The following is a 21,251-nucleotide window of genomic DNA, read 5'->3' as shown; positions in this document are numbered from 1 at the left end:
CTTTCAGAGAAAGTTTTGAATGACAAATGGTCCTCCATGCAAAAGAGCAACCAATTCAACCCTTGCCCTGATCTAATCATGCAGCATTTAATGACTAAAAGATGGTGAAATTGTGTTTGGTGCCCTTTCTTTCCCTTTCTCTGGCATGTCTAGAGTTAAAATCATAAGCCCTCCTTCGTCTGAATTTATGCTTGTTATGGACACTAATCTATGGTTGAACAATCCACTGCAGTCAATCTTTGAATTAAGAAAACCACCATATTTATGTCACAATTTCATTAACAGGGATCACTTTATTTTGTATTAAGCCGGCCAAATTGGTTATAACACGATTTCTATCAGATCTAGAGAACATCGGCAAACAGAAAATAAAATTGTTTTGGAAAGTCTAGGGAAAATAAACTATTTCCACCTAACCACCTCCCATGCAGTAATCAGACGCCATTGTGTCTCAAAAACAGGGTCTGTCAGGTTCATTGCATGTCACCATTGGAATTGACATGTCACTTCTCTTGACACTTGTGCAACATAGAACAGTGCAGGAACAGGCCCTTTAGCCCGCAATGTGTGTGCCAAACAAGATTTGATTTGATTTGATTTGATTCAACTTTATTGTCATTGCACAAATACGAGTACAGGTACAACGAAATGCAGTTTAGCATCTAATCAGAGTGCAAGGTAGTAAAAATACTGGTTAAAACAATATGTGCAATGTGGATGAATTAAACTAGTGCATAGGCAATGAATATATACAGATAAAAGAGTATAAAGATAGCTAGCGTCGGGCCTGTGAGTTCAGCAGGGTAATGGTATTTTGGAAAAAGCTGTTCCTCAGCCTGCTTGTGCGAGACCTGAGGCTCCTGTACCGCCTCCCTGATGGGAGGAGGGCAATAATGATTTTCCCGGCCCGTCTCAGACACCGTTTGCGGTGGAGGGCATCCATGGCAGGGAGCGGGGCACCGATGATGTGCTGAGCGGTTTTCACCACCCGCTGCAGTGCCTTCCTGTCAGCTGTCAGGGGGAAATCCTTTAAAACCGAGATGAGAAGAACTTTTTTCACACAGAGAGTGGTGAATCTCTGGAACTCCCTGCCACAGAGGGTAGTCGAGGCCAGTTCATTGGCTATATTTAAGAGGGAGTTAGATGTGGCCCTTGTGGCTAAGGGGATCAGAGGGTATGGAGAGAAGGCAGGTACGGGATACTGAGTTGGATGATCAGCCATGATCATATTGAATGGCGGTGCAGGCTCGAAGGGCCGAATGGCCTACTCCTCCACTTAATTTCTATGTTTCTATGTTGTGCAGCTGCTGTACCACACCGTGAAGCAGGTGGTCAGGATGCTTTCAATGGTACAGCGGTAGAAGTTGGACAGGATCTGGGAGGACAGGTGAACTTTCTTAAGCCTCCTCAGAAAGTAGAGGTGCTGCTGTGCCTTTTTGATCAGTTTGGTGGTATTGAGGGACCAGGACAGATCCTTTGAGATATGTACCCCGAGGAATTTGTAGTTGGAGACGCGCTCCACCTCAGTCCCGTTTATGTGGATGGGGGTATGTTTGCCACTTCTGGTCTTCCTGAAGTCTACGATGATTTCCTTCGTCTTGAGTTGAGGACGAGGTTATTATTGGTACACCAGACTGCCAGGTTCTGGACCTCCTCCCTGTAGGCTGATTCGTTATTGTCCCTGATCAGTCCTACCACCGTGGTGTCATCGGCATATTCTATGATGGCGTTGGAGCCATACATAGGGACGCAGTCATGGGTGAAGAGGGAGTAGAGGAGAGGGCTGAGCACACAGCCCTGTGGCATGCCGGTGTTCAGTGTCAGAGTGGAGGAGGTGAGGTTGTTGATCCTAACAGACTGGGGTCTGTTGGTGAGGAAATCCAGTGTCCAATTGCAGAGGGAGGTGGTGATGCCAAGTCCGCTGAGTTTGGTGATCAAACTGGCGGGGATGACAGTATTAAATGCGGAGCTGAAGTCGATGAACAACAACCTGATGTAGGAGTTATTGTCCAGGTGGATCAGGGCAGAGTGTAGGGCCGCAGATATGGCGTCCTCTGTAGACCTGTTGGGCCGGTAAACTGATGGGGGTCTAGTGTGTGAGGGAGGCTGGATTTGAGGTGAGCCAAGATCAGTCGCTCAAAGCACTTCGCGATGACGGGGGTGAGTGCCACTGGGCGAAAGTCATTGAGACTCCCTGAAGCTGACTGTTTGGGCACTGGCACAATGATTGAGGTCTTGAGACAAGTAGGGACGACACCCTGGGCCAGTGACAGATTGAAAATGTCAGTGAAGACCAGGGATAGATGCCAAGTTAAACTAATATTCTCTACCTGGAGGTGATCCACATCCCTCCATTCACTGCATATCCAAGTGCCTACCCAAAAGCCTCTTGAACACCACCATCATATATGCCTCCACCCCTGGCAGTGCAATCCAGGCCTTCACCATTCTCTAAGTACGATACAAACCTGCCCAGCAAATCTCTTTTAACCTTTGCCCCTTTCGCCTTAAGCTACGCCATCTAATCTTTGACATTTCCATCGTGGGAAAATGTTTCTGACTTTCTATCCTACCTATGCCTCTCATAATAAACTTCTATCCGATCACCCCTCTGCCTTAAAAGCTCCAGAGAAAACAATACAAGGTTGTCCAGCCTTTCCTCATGGCTAATACCTTTTAACCCAGATAGCATTCTGGTAAACCTCTTCTGCAACCTCTTCAAAGCCTCCGCATCCTTCTTGTAATGGGCTGACCAGAACTGGACACAAAGTCCTATAAAAATGCATCACAACTTCCAGACTCTTATACTCAATATCCTGATTAATGAAAGGAAACAATACTTTATTAAACATTATAACATACTACTTTCAGCATTTTTAGCTTGAAGTAAACTATGAAAAAGACCTGTATTTTGGAAAATCCTATTAGGGAAATATCTTTGTTATTGCACGTTTGAAACTCTAGCCTCTAACCCCCTTTGTTCTTATCACACATTATTTCTATAACATGCGGTTTCTTAGGAACACAACTATTGTGTTATAGGAGAATGACCTGTATTGTTAGTTATCTCAGATTACCTCCATTTATTAAGGAGCTGCATTGGATTAGTGAATCAAGCTGTCTGTCTAAGTTTGTGTTGTATTTTATAACTGCATAGCCATTTTACTCCTTAGAATTGTTTTAATAATTTTGTTGAGAGAAAATACTTTGAAGATAATGATAGTGTTCCAGTATGTTTTCTTTAAAAGAATAATAATAATACTTGTTCAATCGTTTAGCCTAATTGTGACATTTCTGCCTGCAGCTGTTCCAAGAATCGGAAGGATGGAACGAACGTTACAGTGAGCTGACTGAACATATTAACTTGAGTGTAAAATCGCAGAAGGATATAAGGGAAGTTCTTGCATGTAAAGATAATGAAATAAAGGTAAGATTTGTTATTGTGAAATCAAATAATGCAAATGTTTCAGTTATTGGAAATGTCAATTTTAAAACTTCTTTCTCTTAGTCTCTAACAGATTGCCTTCTGAAAATGAAATTGTGGAGTGTAACTGAAGATAATCCTTCAGAAGGTAATAACTGGGACAAATGATACATTATAGCAAAAAGTAAATCTCAGCCTTGCTCTTAAAAAAAAAAACATTTGCTTTGAGCTTGACCTCTTTACTCAGACCTTGCCTAAATCAGGTTGCCAATAGTTGTTAGATTTGGTGAACGCTTTGGAAGAGGCTGTTATGTGAATAATGGCCGGTAGGAACATCAAATCGTTGGCATGGTTGTTGATCCAGCATTGCAATTAGTTGTGAGACCTCAACTCTTGTCCCACCCTCACTCCCCCTGTCCCCTTCTGCCTATATTCCTCTCTTTGGCTGTACATTTCAATAATTCTCTCTCCTTTTCTAACACCCTTTTATCTCCTTTTCACATATAGCCGTTGCTACATTCCACGCATCTGCCAAACCACTCCTCCCCCATCCCCCCCCCCCCCCCCACTACAATCAGTTTGAACAAGGGGTCGACCTGTCCATTCCCTCCGGCACCTTGTGTTTTGCTCTTTTGTGATCAGATAGAATTGGGTTAGTAGAGTATGTCCAACAACCCAATTAGGCAGGAAAAATAGATCCATTTACTGGGAACTGTAGACTCGGGAACAGCTCCTTCCTCTTTGTGACCGGTCTTTCCATCAGCTGGGGTACTGTCGGATTCACCTCTACCCCATTGTGGACTGGACTGTCCATGGAACTGATGGGCTAAAATGCTGAGAACTATATTCTGCAGTCTGTATCTTCTTCCCCTTTGCTCTATTTATTGTACTTGAGTTTGACTTTACTGTATTTGTGTATAGTATATCTGATCTGATTGGATAGTATGCAATGCAAAGCTTTTCACTGAGCCTTGGTACATGTGACAATAATAAACCAAAACAACTGAATTGCTATGCATCTCACAATGTTTTACAGTTATGGTTACTACTTAATTATTGGCCATCTTTATTACTACCTATCTTCTACTTAGTCAGATGAGACAGCAGGCTGAGCAGTGGCAAATTGGTAAATGAGTGATTTTCATAGTTAAAAAATGTCTTTCCACCACATTTGCTTTGTTTTTTTGTGATTTCTCGTTGTTTTCAAAAAGGTTGGTGTTGATCTACATTTCTCTTAAATATTCTACATTTTAGAGTCTGAGGAATCCTTTCAGTTTTTCTAAAAAGTTTTTTTTTTCAATATGTATTAGAAATTCCAGAAGAACAACAGAAACAAAAGATTGAAAATTTGATTTATGTTGCTAAGGTACGTTACGTGGCACAGCGTACAAGCATTATGTCCTTGCTATAGCAATTGATTACTTAGTTTCTAACAAGAATATCCTGGCCATTTTTGTTTGAAGCTCCACTTAATGGCACTTGTATTGCATGAAGTAACCCACCTGTTATGATTGGCAGTACTTGAAAGATTATTCCAATTATTTTGTTCCTGTCCGCTGCCAACTATGTACATTTATGGAGCCCTGCTGCACTGGAAATGTTTGACAAGAGGTGCAGCCAGTTCTGAAGTACATCTTCAACATAGTTAATATTATTTAAAATCACATTATTTGGCCAATAAATGTTAACACTGTTTAGAACATAAAACAGTACATCACAAGAACAGGTCCTTCTGCCTACAATGTCTATGCCGAACATGATGCCAAGTCAAACTCTAATCTGCCTGCATGTGATCCATATCGCCTCATTCCCTGTTTCAACGACATTTCAGATCAGAACTTTTCATCAGACTGATTGTAGTATGGAAAAGAAAGCTGGAAGCGAGGTGGGTGCGGGTCATAGTTTGGCAAGAGGAGGGAGTGTTGCTTTATTGATTAAGGAGCAAGTCACGGCAGTAGTTTGAAATGACATTACTGATAGTTCATCCAGTGAGGTTATATGGGCAGAAAAGGGGATGATCACTCACCTGTTCCCCCAACGAAATATTCCACTACTCACCCATATCCCCCAACTGCACAGGCGCCTCTCATTTCCCCTCATCCCCCAGCACTCCCTCCCCCTATTCTTCACCCTCCCTCTTCTTTCCCCTCCCCTCCCCCAATCCCTCCTTCACCTCTCCTTTCCCCTACCCTCAGTTACTCCCTCCCTCCCCGTAACTCCACTCCCCTCCCTACCCCCCTCCTATCCCTCTATCCCCCATTCCTCACCTCCCCCTATCCCCCCCACTATCCCTCCTCACCCCCCCAACTGCCCTCCTCTCCCTCTATTCCCCACTCTCTACCTCCCCCACTCCTCCCCTCCTCTACTCCCCCCTCCTCTCCCTCTATTCCCCCTCCTCCCCACTATCCCTCCTCACCTCCTCCCTCTTCTTTTCCATCTCCTCCTACCCTCCCCAATCCCTCCCTCACCTCTTCTTTCCACTACCCTCAGTCACTCCCTCCCTCCATAGCTCCTCTCCCCTCCCTACTCCCCTCCCTACTCCCCTCCTCTCCCTCTATCCCCTCTCCTCCCCCACTCTCCCTCCCCAGGATCTCGAGGTTGCCGCTCCTCTCCCATCTGGCATGCCCCGGAGGAGTATCAGCCGTCAGCGTGGATCCTCGGCTCAGCCCGGAAGCACCAGCAGCTACGGCCCCGTGGGATGGGGTGGGGGGATGTTGGGAGATCTTGGAGAAAAGACGGGGGAAGAGCCATGGGGAGAGCGGCGTATCACGGGGGAGGGGAGCAGGAGCCAGCGAGGGGGACCAGAAGGGAAGGGGCTAGAGTTGCGGGGCATTGCGATGGCAGGGCATTTGGGACTCACAGCGGGCGCTGGATGCTCTCCTCCGCTGGGATCAGATTCTCCGCTTTCCGTTTGGCGACATCTCTGACACTGCACCGCTTCCAGTCCCTCTGAAAATTGTGCCCGGTTGGAGACCTCCACCGGCCACCCGCAGCGTCCCTCAGCTCCAGTAAAGACGCGATGGCGCAGGAAGGGGCAGACCGTCTAGGGGTGTGACAGGAGAAGAAACCAATCTGCGCGCCGCTGACTGGCAGGAGAGGAGATCGATCTGCGCACGCGTGGATTTTAAGATTTTTAAACTTCGCTAACTTTTACAATATATCACTGATCGGACCGAAACTAGTTGCACTCGCATCATAGAACTGTGAGCGAGCTGGCGAAAAATCGTAGCGCTATTGGGTACCGTTTTTGCGCAAATAGAAAAAACGCACAAACTGGACGAGCATATTTACAGTTATGTATAGATATAATAATAAAATAATATAATATAATATATATATAGATAGATAGATGAGAGGAATAGATCGGGTAGATGCACATAATCTCTTGCCCAGAGTAGGGGAATTGAGGACCAGAGGATGGTTCAAGATGAAGGGGAAAAGATTTAATAGGAATCTGAGGGTTAGTGGGTGTATGGAATAAGCTGCCAAAGTAGGTAGTTGAGGCTGGAACTATCCCTATGTTTAAGAAACGGTTGGACAGGTACATGGATAGGACAAGTTTGGAGGGACCAAGCGCAGGCAGGTGGGACTATTGTTGCTGGGACATGTTGGCCGGTGTGGGCAAGATGGGCCGAAGGGCCTGTTTCCACATTATGACTACATAGTTCCTTGAAAGTGGTGTCTCGGGTAGATAGGGTGGTCAAGAAGGCTTTCGGTACATTAGTCTACATCAGTCAGGGTATTGAGTGTGGAAGTTGAGAGGCTGTGTTACAGTTGTACAAGACATTGGTGATGCTTCATTTGGAGAATTGTGTTCAGCTTTGAGTTGCAAAGTCTGTTCTGATTCTATCCTATTTATCTCTTTTAAGGGAAAGCTGCCTAGATGAAACCTCTATTTGTAGAGTGTAGAAGATAGGGAGGGGATTGACTTAGGTGGGGTGTTTAAGATGATTGACCTGATCAAAAGAGAGAATGTTTCCTCAGTTGGGCAAGTCCAGAGCAAGAGGAAAATCTGAAAATTAAAGTTAGAACATTCATTTGAAAGCACTGCTTCACAAACCCTGTAATGAAAACCAGTAATCTATTCTCAAAAAGGCTGTTTAGACTAGATCATTTTACATTCACAAACCAATATTGATAGCCTTTTGTATGGTGAGAGTATCACAGAATATGCAATGAAGGTTGGCAAATACAGCATAGAACAGTGCAGATCAGGAATAGGCTTTTCGACCCACAATGTCTGTGCAGAACATGATGCCAAGACCAACTCTTATCTGCCAACACATAATCCATATTCCTCCATCCTCTGCATATCCATGTGCTTATCCAAAAGTCACCAGGTTAAATGTGACCATCGTGTCTGCCTCCACCACTATGCCCGGCAGTACTTTCCAGGCACTTGCTACTCTCTGTGTTTAAAAACAAAAACTTGCCCTGCACATCATTAAACTTTGCCACTTTAAACTTCTAGAATTGAAAGTACACATCAGTCATGAGCTGAATGAATGATTAATATTGTTTTAATTCTTGTTTCTTGATCTGCGACTGCAAGTAACAAGAATAAATCAATATTTTTGATCAGTTTGCTTGCAGGACTGCCACTTATTTTATTAATAGTGATACAGCACAAATGAAAGGCACATTTACCTCATTGTGCTAATGCTGACTCTTTGATGGAGTTGTAACTCTCTCCAGGATAATTACATCCATGTAATTTGAGTAAAAATAAATAATAACATGAAATATGTAACTTTAAAACTTCACAATGCTATGCTTTAAATTTTGATTTAATATCTTATTTTTTTAATTAAAGCTAAATGCTACTTTGAAATCTGTGGAGGAAGAAAGAAATCAGATTCACGGCAAGTTGTCGGATGAAATCAACGCGAAACAAGAACTGATGGGTAATTATAAGAGACATCAGTTCTCATATATTTTGTGGAACCTAACGTTATGCCACATGCTAATGTTTTTTTCCCAACCTTACAACTTCTTGGAACTAATGAATTGTAGTTCATCACACATAGAATCATAGAATTATATAGCTCAGGCTCAGTTCATGCTCAGTCCAACTCGTTTATGCCTAATAAGATGCCCCATCAAAGCTAGTCCCATTTACCTGCAATGGCCCATATCCCTCTTAAAACCTTTCCTGTCCTTCTTGCAGGCATTTTTGATAGATTCTTGACTTAAAATAATTCATCTTTCTTGCATGTTCTGACTGAACTGTTTCCACGCTGTGTGGTCAGAGTGAATTTTACAAGTTCCGAAAGATCTACAAGGTCACAGGGTGAATGAACATGGATGATAAAGGTCTTGCTTTCTGGATCAGAAAATCAAACTCTCTCTGAAACAACTACTTTTCTTCGCTATAGTCCAGAGTGCTTTTTAAGTGTTGATTTGCAGTTTGAAATCCAGTTTCAAACTGTTTTTCAAAAGTAAAATTGCGTTGATGCTGGAAATCAGAAATGAAAACAAACTATGCTGGAAGAGATTTGAGCAACATATGTGCCTTCTGTTGCATCTTAATTCTACTACTAATTAACTACATCTGGAGTATTGTGCACAGTTCTGGTTACCACAATACAGGAAGGATGCGATATCGCTGCAGTTTTATCTCTTCTTCAATTGTAGCCTCATCTGCTAAGTATTTTTGATCATTTTATTTTTTACTAAAAGGAAGAAGTGGTTGATTTGTCTAGATAAAGAGAAGATGTAGTGTATTTGGCATTCAACAAGAATTTTAGAGCCAAATACATTTGCATCACAGACAAGGTATTTCGGCTCATGATTGGGTCATTGTGCCATACAGCAGAGAAACGGGCCCTTCGGCCCAACTCTCCGTGGCAACCAAGTTGCTTAAACAACCTTAACCCACTTGCCTGTGCCTGGCCCTTATCCCTCCAAACATTTACTATCCACATACCTGCCCAAGCGTCTGATAAATATCATAATTGTACTCTTGTCCCTACTTCCTCTGGCAATTGGTTTCATATTTGCACCACTGTGTGAAAAAAGGACACTTTTAAATCTTCCTCCTCTCACCCTAAACCCATGTCATTTGTTTTAGACTCCCCTACCCTAGTAAAAAAAAAAAAAGCCTATTCACCATCTCTTTGCCCCTCATGATATTATAAATCTCAATAAGGTCATCAAAAGCTACAAGGTCATCAATAAGGTTACATTTTAAATGACATTTGCGTGGATATATCGATAGGAAGGGTTTAGATGGCTATGGGCAAAATGCAGGCAAATGGGACCAGCCCAGAGTTCCAACTTGGTCAGCATGGACAAGTTGGGCTGTAGGGGCTGTTTCTGTGCTCTATGAATATCCCTTCTCCTCTTATACTCTGGAGGGGGAGGGGGAAATCAAGGGAGAAATCCAGATTTATATCTAAAATCTTCTGGTTCCAGTAGCTTCCTTGTAGATTTTTGTTGCACCCTCTCCAAAGTAATAACATCCTTCTTATAGCAGGGCAACCAGAACTGAGCACAGTACTAAATGTTTAAGAAAGAACTGCAGATGCTGGAAAAATCGAAGGTAGACAAAAGTTCTGGAGTAATGCAGAGGGTCAGGCAGCATCTCTGGAGAACATGGATAGGTGATATTTCGGGTTGGACCTGTCTTCACACTGATTATGGGTGGGTGGGGGAGAGGGGGTTGGGGGTTGTATTGGATTGGGGAGAAAGAAAGCTGGGAGAGGCGAGGCAGCACAACATGCGGCTGGTGGACACAGGCGAGGGGGTGGAGGATCGATCAGCAGATGGTTGGAGCAAAAGCCAGAGATTAAAGCAGAAGGTGTGAGACAGACTGATTGAAGAGTTGCAAATTGTGAAGGAAGGAATGTAGAAAGGGGAGGGGAGAAATAGGTGCAAGCAGGGCCGGCCTTAAGCCGATTTGACCGATTGCTCCCAATTGGGCCCCGCGCCTAAGCGGGGCCCCGCATTAATGTTCCGTATTTCGTACGGAAATACGAATTCTCTTTGTTAGATAAAGATTTTTTTTAATTCGCCGTCCGGATTTTTTTAAAACGACATGTATAACAACCGCTGCACGGCCATCAGACACAAACGATTTGTTAACTAGTACTATTAGCATTTCTTAACAGCAAGTAGTTAACACCTTGTTATGCAATGTCATCAATCTGCATCCATCCGCATTCCTCAGTAAATGTTATTGTGTTTTGAACAAGTATTAATGACGCCGTAGGTACACAAAATTGCTGGAGAAACTCAGCGGGTGCAGCAGCATCTATGGAGCGAAGGAAATAGGCGACGATTCGGGCCGAAACCCTTCTTCAGACTTCAGACATCGCCTATTTCCTTCGCTCCATAGATGCTGCTGCACCCGCTGAGTTTCTCCAGCAATTTTGTGTACCTTCGATCTTCCAGCATCTGCAGTTCCTTCTTGAAAACTTAATGACGCCGTGTTCCTTTGAATAAAATTCACGCGGCGTCATTAATACTTGCTTAAAACACAATTACATTTACTGAGGAATATAGATCGATGACACGTTGAGAATTTCATTAAACTCACCATCATGAGTGAGGGCCCCGGACCTCGAGAAGGGGCTTCTTCCTGGTGTGCAGGTTAGTCATTCACCTACCGACCCACGTTGTGTCTCTCTGTCTTTTGCTCTCTCCCTCCCTCCCTCCCTCTTTCTCTCGCGCTCTCTCTCCCGCTCCCCATCTCGTCTCTCTCTAGCTCTCCCACTCCTTCTCTATCACCCTGTCGCCTCAGCATTCCCGGAATCATTGACGTTTTGCGGTAGACAAAAATGCTGGAGAAACCCAGCGGGTGAGGCAGCCGCCTGGCCCGCTGAGTTCCTCCAGCACTCTGTGTTTTTGTTTGGCTCTGAATTTGAAGGTGGCTCAGCGGGATGGGCAGCGGCTCTGGGGAGAGGGTTGCGTTTCTGGTCGAGACCCTTCTTCAGACAATCACAAGTACTCTCACCGACGAGAGTTCAGTTCAGTCTGAAGAAGGGTCTTCTCTCCAGTCGCTGCACTGCCTGGCCTGCTGAGTTACTCCAGCTTTATGTCTATCTTCAATTTCAGAGAATTACAATTTCTCACGGGGGGCTTATAACGTCACTAAACCCCTCTGGGACCCTCTGAACACCTCTAAACCCCCTCTAGCCCCCCTATTCCCCTCTATTCCCCTCTAAACAATTCTAAACACACCTGAACCCATCTGAAGCCCTCTAAACATCTCTAAACCGTTTTTAAACCCCTCTAAACTAGGAGGCTGCAAGGTGACTTGGATAGGCTGGGTGAGTGGGCAAATGCATGGCAGATGCAGTATAATGTGGATAAATGTGAGGTTATCCACTTTGGTGGCAAAAACAGGAAAGTAGACTTTATCTGAATTGTGGCCGATTAGGAAAAGGGGAGATGCAACGAGACCTGGGTGTCATGGTTCACCAGTCATTGAAAGTAGGCACGCAGGTGCAGCAGGCAGTGAAGAAAGCGAATGGTATGTTAGCATTCATAGCAAAAGGATTTGAGTTTAGAAGCAGGGAGGTTCTACTGCAGTTGTCCAGGGTCTTGGTGAGACCACACCTGGAGTATTGGTACAGTTTTGGGCTCCTAATCTTGCCATAGAGGGAGTACAGAGAAGGTTCACCAGACTGATTCCTGGGATGTCAGGACTTTCATATGAAGAAAGACTGGATAGACTCGGCTTGTACTCGCTAGAATTTAGAAGATTGAGGGGAGATCTTATAGAAACTTACAAAATTCTTAAGGGGTTGGACAGGCTAGATGCAGGAAGATTGTTCCCGATGTTGGGGAAGTCCAGAACAAGGGGTCACAGTTTAAGGATAAAGGGGAAATCTTTTAGGACTGAGATGAGAAAAATGTTTTTAACACAGAGCGGTGAATCTGTGGAATTCTCTGTCACAGAAGGTAGTTGAGGCCAGTTCATTGGCTATATTTAAGATGGAGTTGGATGTGGCCCTTGTGGCTAAAGGGATCAGGGGGTATGGAGAGAAGGCAGGTACGGGATACTGAGTTGGATGATCAGCCATGATCACATTGAATGGCTGTGCAAGCTCGAAGGGCCGAATGGCCAATACTCCCGCACCTATTGTCTATGGTTCTATGACTGCGTCCAACTGCTGTCTGGTTCGTTGATCGGTTTGCTAGATATGAACTGTTTTGGGAGAGAAAAATGCTCACGGCAGACCAAACGTGTTAAACAGAAATTGGTCAGATATTGAGCTTTACACTGAGAAATCATGTGAAATAATCACTGAATTTAATTTTAAATGAATGTACCTGCATGTCATACTGTTTAGTTTGGAGATACAACCAGATAGTCTGGTTGATACAACCAGATTAGTTTGGAGATACAACCAGATAGTCCACTGAGTTCGCACCGACCAGCGATTTTTGTTACAGATTTGACAATTTTATTTGGTGGCCAATCAAACGCTGTCTCTAAGGGGGTTGCATCCAATCACCAACCAGCTTGCCTTAAAATTCCCGTCCAATCAACAAATAGGTCTCATCCCGTCCAATCAGCCGCTGTCTCCAAGGACATTGTGTCCAATCACATAATTAGCAGCTACGGTAAAGGTTGGAAGCCAGCGGAGCTACTGACAGGCAAACGGGAGGGAGCAGAAGAGATTCACACAGTGTATAATCCATAGCACCTAGTGTACAATTTCATAATATATACTAAATAACTGGGCTGACACACCTTGGCTGGGAATCTGGGGTTCACCAAAATTGTTCCCAATTGGGCCCCGTACCCCCTAAGGCCGGCCCTGGGTGCAAGTCCTGGTGGGGCACAGGGGAGGGGGTGGGCAGCAGTTGTTAGAGGTAACCTAAAATTGGAGAATTCAATGGTTTGCAAGCGACCCAAGCGGAATAAGTATCCTAACCGATAAAGGCAACATGCCAAACACCTTCACAAATATGGGTCAATTGTGGGCAAGTAGGTCTAGCTAGGGGCATTTTAGTAAGCATGGATGAATTAGGTCCAAGTGCCAATTTTCATGCTGTATGATTCTATAACCAAAGTCAAAGTATCCTTTATTGTCATTCGGACTCTTCAGTCTGAACTAAATTTCGTGCTTTTCAGTCATAACATAGAATAAAATAACAAAACACACAATGAACACAGATTTAACATCCACCACAGTGAGTCTACCAGGCACCTCCTCACTGTGATGGAAGGCAAAAGTCTTAAAGTCTTTGTCTCTTCGCGCTTTGTTCTCCCTCTGCGTTGAGGCGATCCAGGCTTCCGATGTTGTGACCCCGCTGGGTAACGGTAAGTCCCGCAGCCGAATCTGAGCTCCGCGAACGGGCCGGTTCAAACTCCGCGGCCCGGTGCGGACGAAGCCGCCACCCTCCAGTCCAGCGGACTAAGCCGTTGCCGCGGGAGCTCAGGAGAACCGGCCATCAACCTAACTCTATACTATATAAGTATATATACTTTATATAGTTAATAGTTCATAATATATATACTTTATATAGTATATAGTTAACTCTATGCTATATAAGTATAGGATGACTCTATAACTCAATACTGTATTATGAGGGGAACTTTCAGGAACAGTAATTTAATAGCTATATTTAAATCAATGTTTGGAAAAAAATGAACTCATGAAGTATAGAATCATAGAAAATGTATGATGCAGGAGGGGGTCCAGTTCCACAATACCATCTAACCTAATTCTCCCTTCCCGTCGTAACCCTGTACATCTTAGCTCTTCAAGTGCACATTCATGTACAACAAAGGCTTCGCCTCTGTTACCTTTCCCATTTGTCTCATTTTGTTTCCCCAACTGACTGGTCCTTTGATATTCTCCTGTGTGCTAAAAAAATGAAATTTAGGGAAACACTCATCACTCTGGTGGCATCTGTGGAAAGGAGACAAGTTCATTTTAAGTTACCAAAATAATGGGAGTGTGCTGGACAGGTGAAAGGGAATGTCTCTGGTAAAGTGTTGCCAGCATTGCCATGTTGTTGGTGATGGAAGAGCCAGCCAGGAGTTGCAAAGGGGAGCGGTCCCTTTGGACAGCTGAAAGTGGAATGGAATGCATGTCTGGTGGTGGAATCTCATTGTAGGTGGCAGGAATTGCAAGGCATGGCCAGTTGCTACTGTAGGACGTATGATTAGGGAAGATGCTGGAGTCTATAATTAAGAATGGGAGCAGCAGATTGAGAAAAACTTAAGGCAATCAAGCAGACTTAAAGTTTACAGGGAAATTGCTTACTATTTTTTGAGGATGTAACCAACAAGGTCGATAAATGGTAATCAGGTGTGTATGTAGATTCCAATAACTCATTTGATAAGATCTACGCAAAGGCAACTGCAGCAGAACCTTTGGGGGTTCTGAAGAGTGTGCTGCAGCATGCAAAGCACTGCAGTCGAAGACGGGCAAGGCTCCTTATCTGAAATTGTGCAGTTCATTTACAAAGAATACAATCCCAGTTTATCCAATTTTACACCAGAGCTAAAGTTTTCAAGTCCTTGCAATTTCCTTGTGAATCCTCCATGTCCAATGCATTGCTGATCGGCAATCAGTGATTATGTTGTCGTACAAAGGGTTCTGGAGGGTTGGACAGTTAGCAAGTAATTATTGAGATGGACATGTAGAATAAAAGTAGTAAGTTTTGATGCAACTTTGCAGGCTGCACCTGGTGGGCGGCAAACAGTTTTGAGCTCCGTGTTAAAGGAAATATATATTTGCATTGGAGACAGTGCAGAAAAAACATACTTGGTTGACTCCAAGGATGAACTTGGTTAACATAGAGGGCTGTGGAGGTATATGTGGAGCTGCCTTTAAATATCTTCTAGGCCGAGGCCAGCAACCATTTTAAACTACAACAGGCACACAGGATGCGAGGAGAAGATTGGAAAGTGGTACTAAGGGCATGATTGGAGGAGTCATGACCTTAATTGAATGAAGAGGGCCAATTGACGGCTTCTTTTCTTGTTTCTTATGTTCTCAAGAAAAATACTTTGTACTTTGCAATGAATTCATGAATGACTTTTGTTTTCTTTTCATGTGGCAGAGCGCATTGAAAAACTTCAGTTGGATCATACCTCAATTAAATCTGTGAAATCTCAGTTTGAGACTGAACACAAAACCATTCAGCAGAAGTTGAAAATCATGACAGAATTGTATCATGAGAAGGAAATGGAGCTTCAAAGGTAACAAGCTTGGACTGAGGCAGAATTTGAATGAAAATAAATCCTACAGGAAATAAATGAAAATAATTGAAAATGAGGTTGAGTCAGAGCTTTAGGGCTTGTTAAGTAATACATAACGTAGTTCAGAGCTTCACTGCGAGAGAGTTGAAAGTCGGTGCTTTCCATATGATGAGCTCAGAGGGGCTGTGAGTAGGGAGAATATAAGGGAAGTATTGTCTTTAGAATTGCCTTATCTTCAACAGTTTCCTGTTGATGTGATAATGTAACATCCACGGAAAATATTAGAAATGGGAATAATCAGTTGATCCTCAACTATTTACATTAATCGTGTATTGAAAAGAGCACAAATATACAGTTGTGATCATTGATTTGTTATTCATTTTACAAAATTAGAGTCCATTTTCAACCTGTAATCGTCAACTAATTACAACTGCAGCAGAAAATATTGAGGAGGGATTAAGTATTGTTGCACGTGAATTTCATATATGTTCAACACTCAAAGCTCCCCCTCAACCCCCTGTTTCCATGCTGTATGACTAATTCTATTGACAAGATATGCCAATTAGTTGAGGAATTATTTTGTAATCTGAATGTGTTGTCTGCAGAAACCTAACTCTGGAAGAGCATCAGCGTTTGCAGAAAGAAGAGAAACTGTCCGAAGTTGATGGAAGAATTAATCAAGCAACTGAAGAACTCACTATTTATAGGTAACTTTTGGATGCCAATTTCATAATTAAAATACAGTAAATCCTCATTATAATGGACCAAAAGGGGAGGGGAGGGGGATCGTGTCCTTTATTGCAGATTGTCCGTTATAGCCGAGTAAGGTATTATCATTGTATGTAGTTGAAACAAAGAACTGTAGATGATGGTTAATACACAAAAGGACACAAAGTGCTGGAGTAACTCAGCAGGTCAGGCACCACATCTGGAGAACATGGGTAGGTGATGTCAGGACCCTTCTCAGACTGATTAAGTCTGCTGAGTTACTCCAGCACTTTGTGTCGTTTCACCTTAAAACTAGGCGCCGATGCCGCTGTTCTGCACCACCGAGCCCTTCTTTACCAGTTGACACGGCTATTGTTGTGGCTCACGCAGTAGCCCCTTGCCGTCAGGTCTGTCTACAGGCCGCTGCCAATGACAAGACTCGCTCGGTCACCGTGGGGCTCCCTTCCCTCACACCTGCTGCCACTTCCAAGGTGGAGTATGTTGATGTCTCCTGGGGAGGAGGAGGTGGCAGTGGAGGGGAGTGAGAGGGGAGGGAACCCCACGGTGACCGAGCACGTCCTGTCAGTGGCAGCGGACTGAAGAATGCAATGTCCCCAGGGGCTACAACGTGAACTGCTACAACAGCCGTGTCAACTGGACTGTGCGGTGAGTGAAGAAGGGCTTTGCTGGTGCATCTTGCAAGTCAGGTGGGGTCCCTCAGAAGCCTGTGCGCTAAGGCCGTCAGGGAGGCAGTGCATGTCAGGGATTCGTCCGCTATAACCAAAGTCTGTTACAGAGGTCCTTTAAAACAAGGATTGACAGTATACATTTTGAATTGAGATATCATTTTTTGTTTTCTTTGCAGGCAACGTGCTAAAGATCTTGAAGAAGAATTAATGAAAACTATGCAGTCATATAAAAATCAAGTACGTAAATCAAAATTGTTCCTCTGATTTGGTGGTCTGATGGACCCATTTCCATGCTGTACCTCAAAATCTAAACTAAACTAAAGTAAAGCCGATTAGCCATCCCAACTTTGTTTTATGCAATTATCCTATCATTTATAATTTTTCATTGAATTGGAAACAGATCCTTCGGCCTACTGAGTATGCCAACCACCGATTGCCTGTTCACCCAAGTTCTATGTTATCCCACTTTTGCATCAACTCGATACACACAAGGACCAATTTACAGAGGCCAACTCATCTACAAACCCACATTTATTTGGGATGTGGGAGGAAACCGGAGCACCCGGAGGAAATCCACGCGGTCCCAGAGAACGTGGAAACTCCACACAGGCAGTGAGGCAGCAGCTCAACCAGCTGTGCCATTGTACCACCACCATTTAAAATAAGACATTTATAATGAGGTTTAAATTTTGTGAATGTCAGTGGCCCTATTGCCGGTGAAAGCCATTGTGGAGGCAGAGATGGCCACTTGCACTTAGAGACCCTGAACTATCCTGGAAATCAGCTGGCTCCCTGCAGTAGAAAACCATGCCAGGACCGTGCTGGACAAAACAGCATAACCCAAGAGCAGGCACCCAGTAAGTTCAGGTGGTTCACCATTCATTGAAAAATTGCTCCATTCTTTTTCCCTTTTTCCAAAATGCTTATGTTACCAGATTAGGTCCAGGCTAATTATTGGAAGATATCACTTTAAAAACCAGCATATCAACTGGGGTGATTAGTTGATTCAGTTAAATAATTCAATACAGTTGGAATAAGAAGTTGATATAAGGCCATTACTGGATTGTTGTACAAACTCCATTTAGTGCACTCAAGTATTGCACTTAAGAAAAAAACATTGACGTCCTGAACTGGTCCAGTACATGTAACTATAGACCCAGCAAAATGTGATGAACTTATATGAACCCAATAATAAGATAGAACAATAAATATTGTCTACGATGCCCAGATTGTTTTTTTTTTTTTTTTATTTCAAAATATACTTTATTCAATTGGTAGATATATACAATTTCTGAACCATTCAAAACAAAATTCATCCGACATTTTCGGAGACTATACAAACTTTTTCCAGTACAATTTTTTACATTTGTCAAATTTCACCAAACAGTCCCCCACCAGTGCCACTCTGTGGCCCCTGTTCAAGTAATAAATATATACAATGTGTACAAAGTGCGAAAATTTCCATCTGACATTTCAAGTTCCACAAAAAATGTCCCCCACCCGTGCCACTCATGTGGCCCTCTGGTGTGGGATACCTTCCCTTAATTTAATTTAATTTGAGGGGCGTCTCCACCATACTGTGCCCCCCATGTCCAGCAGCGGAAGGACCCTAGACTGTGGCCCTCCCCCACCGAGCCTTGGCGTTGGCTGCACCAAGCTTCAGCGAGTCCCTTAGCACGTACTCCTGCAGTCTGCAGTGGGCCAGTCGGCAACATTCCCTGACGGACATCTCGCTCTGCTGGGTGGTGAGCAACGCTCGGGCAGACCAAAGAGCGTCTTTCACCGAGTTGATGACCCTCCAGCAGCACTCGATGTCAGTCTCTGAATGTGTCCCTGGGAACAGTCCGTAAATCACAGAGTCCTCTGTGACGGAGCTGTTCGGGATAAATCGTTCCAGGGACCCTTTCATACCTCTCCAGACTCGTTTTGCAAATCCACACTCTGCAAAGAGGTGGGCAACCGTCTCCTCTCCATAGCAACCGTCCCGGGGGCAGCGTGCGCTGGTAGTGAGGTTCCGACGGTGCAGGAAGGATCTAACTGAGAGGGCTCCCCTCACCGCCAGCCAAGCCAGGTCTTGGTGCTTGTTGGTCAGTTCTGGTGATGAGGCATTTTGCCAGACAAGCTGGGCAGTCTGCTCTGGGAACCACGCCACCGGATCCATCGAGTCCTTTCCCTGCAGTGCCTGCAGGACATTCCGTGCTGACCACTGCCCGATGGACTTGTGGTCAAAGGTGTTGGTCCGGAAGAACCTGTCAACAGACGTCAGATGGGGCGGCAATGTCCAGCTGACTGGTACATTGCGTGGCATCTGCGCCAGGCCCATCCTTCGCAACACCGGGGACAGGTAGAACCTCAGCAGGTAGTGGCACTTAGTGCCCACGTGCCTTGGCTCTACACTCCGCCTGATGCAGCCACACACAAAGGTGGCCATCAGGATGAGAGCGACGTTGGGCACGCTTTTACCCCCGTTGTCTGCCGACTTGTACATGGTGACCCGTCGTACCCGGTCCATCCTCGACCCCCAGATGAACTGGAAGACGGCCCGGGTGATCCCCGTGGCGTAGGAGGGAGGGACAGGCCACACTTGTGCCAAGTACAGCAGACCCGAGAGCACCTCACACCTGATGACCAAATTTTTCCCGGTTATGGAGAGGGAGCGTTGCTTCCACAGCTCCAGCTTCCTCCCCACCTTGGCTATCCGCTCCAGCCAATTTTTGTTACTCGACTCAGCCCCCCCGAACCAGATCCCCAGCACCTTCAAGAAGTCAGGCTTGATGGTGAAGGGGATGGAAGATCGGTCGGGCCAGTTGCCAAAGAGCATGGCCTCGCTCTTCCTGCGGTTCACCCTGGCTCCCGTGGCCGACTCAAACTGGTCACAGATGCTGATCAATCTGCGGACCGACCTTGGATCCGAGCAGAAGACGGCGACATCGTCCATGTACAGGGAGGTCTTGACCTGAATGCCCCCACTGCCTGGCAATGTCACTCCTCTTATGCTCGCATCCTTCCTGATGGACTCGGCAAAAGGTTCAATACAGCAGACAAACAAGACAGGAGAAAGAGGGCAACCCTGCCTGACTCCAGACCTTACAGGGAAACTGTCTGATTCCCACCCATTGATTTGGACTGCACTACGGATGTTGGTGTAGAGCAGTTTGATCCAATTTCGGATTCCCTCCCCAAAACCCATTTTGGAGAGCACGTCCCTCATGTACGTGTGCGATATCCTGTCGAAGGCCTTCTCCTGGTCCAAGCTGACTAGGCAGGCATCCACCCGTCTGTCCTGCACGTAGGCGATGGTATCTCTCAGCAGCGCTAGGCTGTCTGAGATTTTCCTGCCAGGTACAGCACAGGTTTGGTCCGGGTGGATCACCCGTCCCAGAGCAGACTTGACCCGGTTGGCGATGGCCTTAGACAGGATCTTGTAGTCTACATTCAACAATGTTATGGGTCTCCAATTCTTTATATCTTTCATCTCCCCCTTCTGCTTGTAGATTAGGGTGATGCTGCCCTTCCTCATGGAGTCTGACATGCTGCCGGCTAGAAGCATGTCGTTGTACACTTCCAGCAGGTCCGGGCCCACCCAGTCCCACAGAGCCGAATACAACTCGGCCGGTAAGCCATCGCTTCCGGGAGTTTTACTCGAGTCAAAGGAGCGGATGGAGCCAGTCAGCTCCTCTAGGGTCAGTGGTTGGTCCAGACTCTCCTGCTTGCTGTCCTCCAAGACCTCCGTGATAGAGGACAGGAAGTTCTGGGAGGCGGTGCTGTCTGTGGCCTTTTGGTCATACAATTCCGAGTAAAAGGATTTGCAGACCCTCATCATGTCTGTCTGCGAGGATGCTACCGAGCCGTCCTCCTCCCTAAGGCTGTTGATCACAGAGCTCCCCCTGTGAACCTTATGGAAGAAGAAACGTGAGCACGTCTCATCCTGCTCCACATGGCGGACCCTGGATCGGAAGATGATCTTGGAGGATTCAGAGGTAAAGAGCCGAGCTTGCCGGTCCTTCACCTCTCTAAGTTCCTCCCTCACATCCACCCCCCTCGACTGCAGAAGGAGCAGTTGTTGCAATTCTGTCTGGAGTTGGCACAATTCCCTCTGACTCTGTCTTGCTCTCTGAACCCCTTTGGCTATGAAGAACCTCTTAATGTTCTCCTTGGTTGCTTCCCACCAGAGTGTCGGGGAGTCAAAGAGGGGCCTCACCGTTCTCCAACGTGCGTAGTCCCTCTTTAGCTCCTCAACGTTCTCTGGGGTCAACAGCTTCACATT

General features: G+C 45.1%; 1 protein-coding gene across 7 annotated transcripts in view; it reads left to right on the top strand.

Annotated features, from left to right (window-relative positions):
• mia2 (MIA SH3 domain ER export factor 2) overlaps nucleotides 1–21,251 on the top strand; it is a 77,302-nt gene that overhangs the window by 28,583 nt on the left and 27,468 nt on the right. For all 7 annotated transcript variants that reach the window (XR_004413092.1, XR_004413093.1, XM_033027156.1 and 4 more), the window contains 7 exons: nucleotides 3,305–3,427; nucleotides 3,509–3,572; nucleotides 4,735–4,790; nucleotides 8,238–8,328; nucleotides 15,449–15,587; nucleotides 16,193–16,294; nucleotides 17,161–17,221. Coding sequence is in view for 5 of the 7 variants with exons in the window: in XM_033027156.1 (XP_032883047.1) it covers nucleotides 3,305–3,427; nucleotides 3,509–3,572; nucleotides 4,735–4,790; nucleotides 8,238–8,328; nucleotides 15,449–15,587; nucleotides 16,193–16,294; nucleotides 17,161–17,221 (636 nt within the window). In the remaining 2 variants the exon portion in view is untranslated. The remainder of the gene's footprint in view (nucleotides 1–3,304; nucleotides 3,428–3,508; nucleotides 3,573–4,734; nucleotides 4,791–8,237; nucleotides 8,329–15,448; nucleotides 15,588–16,192; nucleotides 16,295–17,160; nucleotides 17,222–21,251) is intronic.

This window comes from Amblyraja radiata, chromosome 9 (assembly GCF_010909765.2).
Source record: "Amblyraja radiata isolate CabotCenter1 chromosome 9, sAmbRad1.1.pri, whole genome shotgun sequence".
NCBI classification, from domain to species: Eukaryota; Metazoa; Chordata; class Chondrichthyes; order Rajiformes; family Rajidae; genus Amblyraja; species Amblyraja radiata.
Note: the sequence above shows the minus strand (reverse complement) of the source record. Positions and strands in the feature narration are given on the sequence as shown.